This window comes from Neopelma chrysocephalum, unplaced genomic scaffold (genome assembly GCF_003984885.1).
Source record: "Neopelma chrysocephalum unplaced genomic scaffold, ASM398488v2 Primary Assembly neopelma1_23, whole genome shotgun sequence".
NCBI classification, from domain to species: Eukaryota; Metazoa; Chordata; class Aves; order Passeriformes; family Pipridae; genus Neopelma; species Neopelma chrysocephalum.
In genome coordinates, this window is record NW_020897691.1 from 13041346 (window position 1) to 13047633 (window position 6288).

Below are 6288 nucleotides of genomic sequence, written 5' to 3' on the forward strand. Positions count from 1 at the left end.
GACAAAAATTCCTGATTACGACGTACCATCAAAATGACTATGAAGTGCTAATTCAGTGATTTTATTTAGCCAGTAAAAATATCTTCTCATTTATTTAGTTTAAAAATTAGGCCTTTCCTGTAACACTTCATACTCAAGAAAAACCACAATATATTGAACACATACAAGCATTCAGCCCTTGAATATTAGGTATCTCTAAAATTATTGTCTTGAATGAATCATCTAATGATTAGCAGACAAAAATGCACAAAGGCCTACAGACTGCTCAAAATTAGGAGCAGATCTCAAATTTGAGATAATGTCCCTGCATGACCCTACTTTAAGAAATAATAATTCTTGGACACTATTGCAGGTCCATTGAAGTAACTGGCAAGACTTCTACTGACTTCAAAAAGGAATTAATTCCACCACCACCTTGGAAAACACACGGAGTAGGTCTTATATGCAGACACAGTATACTTCCCTCCAGGCCAATGGTTTTTTAAATCCTGAGATGCTACAGTGCTGATAAGGCACCTCCAAAAACTTGTGTAATTTGAGAACACAATCCTGTCAACCACTGAAGAACAGGAGAGGCCAAAAAATCAGCCTGTTCATTTTCAGAGGGAAACAGGAAAAAAAATCCCAGAAAGCTTTTCTTTTTAATACTATGCAAAAACATAACCACTGACAAATTATCATTATGACTATAATGCTACAGTACACAAAATTTATGCACTAAAACTGCTGAAAATACAATTTGTGCTTGCTTCTAAAGCTGAGGCTTTCCTTCCATGATAAACTAGAAATAAATCACAACATAAGCCCACCCACTTTCTTGGCAACTACCCAACTTTTCCTTCTTCACCTAATTCTTACAAATCCTTCCAGAAACTTCCTTCTTGAGCTCCATTTCAACCTGTTTATTAATGGAAGAAGAGGTAAAATGTGCATGCATGATACCCCAGAAAGCTCCCTGACATCCCAGGCATAGAGTGACAATGGCTTCTCAGTGGTGCTGTGGAGACTCTGGGCTGGAAACATGAAAACCTTACTTGGGTATAAGCCATTAACAAGCGAAAAAATCCTGGCACACCAAATGCTCCAGCTTACTGTGAGGCAGCAGTCTGGCTTTGAGAAGACCAGCTCCTTGAGGGAGTTAGAAACCAACACTGACAACTCACCTTTGACTTTTCCTTCACTCTCTGGGAGAGCATCCCAGGATGCTGCTACAGAGGTTGGTTTCCCCTTTAGTGGCCAAACATCCAAATTTTCAGGTGCACTGGCAGGAGCTGTGAAACAGCCATAAGCAGAAGAGGCAATTAAGAAAGGTGAACGAACACAGCACACACCGTTTGCTCCATCTTCTCATAGCAGAGATTACTATATGGTCATTTCAAAGATAAATGTGAAGAGCACACATGACTCAGGCCCATGCATGCCTCTGTTTACATCTCTCTCTCAGACTACCATAGTGAAATTTTATTCCATATTTTTAGGAACAGGATGTCTGCACAAGACTGCTACTGTGGCTTAGCTGGAATGACATGGTAATTTGGTTGTTAGGGACCACTTCCCTGTACCAAAGGGGCCTGACTGCTTCTCCGTGGTGGATAGAGGATTTAAATTTGCTGCTCACAGAGTGGGACAGAAGACATGCTGCTCTTCCCACTGAAGGGGCTCATCCAGCTTCAGGGGTGCAACTCATCCCACAGAAACACCCCCCGTTCTTGTCATACCACAAGAGCAGTCTGGTGTGCTCTCCAGGGCACTACTGCAGGGATTCAGGCAGCAGCACTGAGGTTTTTCCCATATTCCCAACCCTCTGCTGCCCCAGGCAACCACTTATTCTGACTTTCCCTCAAGTCAGCCCTATTCCACAGCTCAAATCCTAAGACCTGTGTTACCCCACAGACCTTTCGAATACATACCCGCCTCTGGGGTCCGTTGGTAAACAGACACACTCCATTTGCCTTCCTTTTCTCCTTCCAAGATTTGAATGGCAAACTCGTACATAGTGTCTGGCACTAGATTTTCCACCAGTGCCCGCCGGTTGGACACCTGTTTGTAATCCCACCTTGCCGATTCCCCCTTTTCCCGATAGCGAACATTATATTGCCTGGGATCAGAAACACAGGAAAATAAAAATTCACCTGTGGAAACCTAGCATTAGCAGAACCACAGAGGGATGGGGATGCTTTGCCCTCAGCTAGTCTGTTGGGGCTTACCGAGGAACCTACCAAATTGCAAAAATAAAGTACCACCACCACGAAAACCCAACGTCTTTTAAATAAACACATTTGTCTTCTAACGGAGTGTGATCCCGGACCACTCTTTCAAGACTCTTACTCAAAATACCTTCTTCCCCCAGGGGAAGTCACAGAGGGCTCCACACCACCATCTCACTGCCCCACGGCTGTGAGCACAGCTGGATGGCTGGGAGCCCTTTGCTCCCAGAGCAGCATCGGCTTGGTTCCCACATGTCTGCCTAGACAGCTGCTTCCACAAGGAAACAGAGAATATCTGAAATTATCAATTTTCCTGCTGTGACCCTCAGGGTATTTCCACACCAGGTTGCACAGCTCTTTGGCGTTCCCAAGCTGAGCAACACAAGCCAGTGCTTTCAGACCTTTAGCAGTTTCCAGCCCATTTCCCTGTTTGTTGTGGTCTCCGTCTGCTGTGGGATGCTGCTGTGAGTCAAGCTCTCTCACCCACAGGAGCCCCCGATCTGCTCAGCCTCAGCGGCATGGGCCTTCTGGAAGGTTAGAGGATGCAGGGTGCCATGACGGGTGTCTTTCCCATTGCAGTGATGTTTCCTTCATCCACAGTATGATTGTCTCAAAGCTGTAGTCTGTTTTGCCAATCCAACTCAAGACCTCACCTCTGCTGGGCTGTGCCCTGTCCCCCACTTCTTCTTTCCCCATGGACACGTGGGGATTTGCTGACCATGGTGACATATTAGCATTTGAACTGCAAAATACCCACAGCTGGGGATGGCAACATTTCAGCACTTACACAGATTTCTAAATACTAACAGTGCTGGGAGGCAAGCTAAATTATTCTCATAACCAACAGTAATTAAATAAATGCAAAAGCATTCAGTAGTGTGTTAGCAGCAGTTCCCCTTCAGTATTCATTTAAAAAACACAGGGCTAACTACCTATTTGCTGCAACCTTCTGTTTTTCATACATTGGGTCTGTCCAAGCAACGAGCACAGATTGAGAGGACATAACTCGAACAGTTATGTCGTGTGCCACCTCCACCTCTTCCTCCTCTGAAACGGCAAAACAGAATAGCATATCAATAACAACATTAGATCTCTCATAAAAATCAACACATGTCTTCAGCTGACACTATAATATTCACACAGCACAGCTGAATTACAAGTACAAGTAGATTGATTACTGATGGTATCCCACAGAAACATCATTTCTTTTGTTAGTTGTCTGCCTAAAAGACCAGAGTACTAATATATTCTACAGTTTTTCAATATTCTATCGGTGCCCAAACTATCACTTACAGCAAAGGTTTTATTAACATAATGATATTCATCATTTCTGGCAAACTCACTGCCAGAGCTGCCTGGAGAGTAGAAATTCTGACTTATGAAAAATTTCAAGATTTTAAAATTTGGTTTCATTTTGAAGAGCAATAAAACCTTCTCCAAAAAATTCTTCACAAGGGAGAATTCCTGTATCTTTTATGTTTTTGAGTGCTTCGAACAGGTTGTTTGAATTCAACATTTAATTTTTTATGGTATACAAGGCAAAAAAAAGTGAATGAAAAAATCATTGCAGTGGGCTGTTTTGACATATCAGAATATCTTTTGCAAACAATTTAAAAAACTTTAAAAATAAGGGAAACCTATTTGATTTTTTGACGCTTTTAATCTTGATGAGGCTTCCTTTTCCCTCTGTCCATCAGAGTATAGTCTATCCACTGGCCCATGAAAGATTTTTAACTTTTCCTAATTAGTGTCACAGCAACTACTTCCCAGTATCCCAGAGGCACAGAATGTACAAGGTGCAACCTTCCAGACAGAGTTTTACAGACAAATAATATTGGAAGAAATACTGATGCCTCAGGAAAGGGAAAGTTCAGAGTACAATTTCATTCTCTAGGGATCTTACTCATGTATGACTGAAATTGAGGCAAAGATTGCCCTTCTCTTCAGCAGGTGGCACATTACCCCGAAAACCATCACTGCCTGCAGATGGCAGACAGCAGGGAGGCACATTTCACCTCTTCCAATCAGGTTTTTAATGCAGAGGGTTCTCAAACAGTTCCAGGTTTTCCAAGCCAAACAGCTACTATACAAAAGTAGCCAAGAAGACCCATCTACTAAGTGGCTTAGGGGACCTATTCACAAGTGGCTTGCAATGAGAGCATATGAAGCGAGAAAGTGAACATGAGAAATGGATGGCATTGCCTCCCCAGAAAAGGTGTGAGGTGGGATTTCAATACACCCCAGTTCTTAGTTCTGACAAACACTCGCAGGCACATGTGTGATTCCTGGGGTGTCCTGTGCAGGGCCAGGAGTTGGACTTGATAATCCTGGTGAGTCCCTTCCAACTCAGCATATTCTATGATTTTATGACTCTATGATCACTATCAAAATATCCTAAACACTCTGCCACTCCCATGGCATTTGCATCACAATGCAAGGGAGCAAAAAAAGTATGTTGGCATGGAGAGGACTCAGAATCTCGCTCATCCTTTTTAACCTTGGCAGTAGTATGTAATGCCTTCTTTCCCAAAGAAAGTGAAAACCTTTGTTGACCAGATTGATGCTTCTGGAAAAGGGGCTGGAGAGTTGAGAAGGCGGCATACCATTGGAGGGGTCCTGGCTTCGATTTAATCATGTCTTCCTATGCAGTTACTGAAATGCATAACATTTCTCAATAGATAGGAGGAGACTAAAGAAAAAACCACCAAAACAAAAACCCAACTCAGAAACTCAATCAATCATGTTGTAGAGTTGTATTACTTTATCAATCCTGCTTGAATTAAAGAAGCAATTGGAGACATCCATAAAGCTCTCTAGCACACAGGGAAAAACCTAGCAGCTCCAGCACCAAAAGACTTGCAGTCTAAAAATCACAAAGTTTTCTCTTTGTATCCAATTGTCTCCATTCATTGACAGCAGACGTGAAAGAAACATACCTGTGACTTTTCTTTTTGTTAAAGATGACCTATAGACAGGTTGGCTCCGTCCCTGGGAGCTCCTTGCTGGCAGCGAAACCACATGAACTGATTCAGAGGCTGTACATGCAGGGGAAAAACAGAGGCTTTCCTGTCATCCTTTTCATTGAAAAGAAATAATGGATTTTAGAGTGGTCTCACTACATGCAAGGATAATCTGGGATATGGCTCTTCTCTCCACCCTTTCCCTCTGCTGTTAATGAGTAACTCATACATCATGTCTCTTTAACACAGCATCAAGTTCTTCTACAATTTCTACCCTATTCTTTAGGTAATACTCTACTCTCTGTTAAAAACACATTATAGAATACAATCGTAGTAAGCATTTTCATTTATAGAAAGAAGGCTGTTTGATGGCTAGAACAACATGTGATCTGTGATTACCTAGCAGCCACAGAGGACTACAGAAGTGTGCTAGCTAAACTGGGTGCTATCAGGAAAATCTAACTCACCTAGTTTTCTTGCTTCCTGGTTTTGCCGCTCTTGCGGCATTGGAGCATAGCTCATCCTTCGGCTGCTCTCTCCATACCCACGGGGATAACCTTGGGATCTGCTGCGTGGACTTCTGAAGCCTGCTCCATAAGGTGGCTTCCACCGAAAAGGTAACTTGCTATCTGGAGACTGGGCACGCACTCTCAGAGGTCTGCTTGGCATGTCCTTCTCTTTAAAAAATAAGTAAACACACACACAAACCCCATCATAGTTATTATGAAGCACATGACATGTATAGCAGTCCATGCATGTCTGTTGCAAGCATATCTATTAACATCAGAATAAAGAACATAATGTTATAGCTTTTTATTTTTTTCTATACAACTAAATTTCAGTAACAGCAAGTTTACAAGCTGGATATACAATACTCAGTGTATTTTCCCAGGCCCTTCATTCAGACTGGTGCAAGACACCAAAAGTGAAAACATACTGTAACACAAGGACTCCTTCCAAAAACTGGGGATGTCTTGTATCTTTCCTGTTTAATCTTTTCCTTTTTCTTTTTTTAATCCCCTTTCCCTAGTTCAAGCACACCAGTACATTATTTTTTTGGCAAATGCTGAAGAGTAAAATGAAGCACAGAACTGTTTCACTATTTTTAAACTTTCTTTTAG

General features: G+C 42.2%; 1 protein-coding gene across 1 annotated transcript in view; it reads right to left on the reverse strand.

Moving 5' to 3' along the window:
• FNDC1 (fibronectin type III domain containing 1) overlaps positions 1-5836 on the reverse strand; it is a 43981-nt gene extending 38145 nt beyond the window's left edge. The window contains exons 1-5 of the mRNA XM_027687222.1: positions 5635-5836; positions 5144-5242; positions 3140-3254; positions 1911-2098; positions 1164-1271 (exon numbers count right to left, since the gene is read on the reverse strand). Of these exons, the coding sequence (XP_027543023.1) occupies positions 1164-1271; positions 1911-2098; positions 3140-3254; positions 5144-5242; positions 5635-5836 (712 nt within the window). The remainder of the gene's footprint in view (positions 1-1163; positions 1272-1910; positions 2099-3139; positions 3255-5143; positions 5243-5634) is intronic.
• Between the last annotated feature and the right edge of the window lie 452 nt (positions 5837-6288).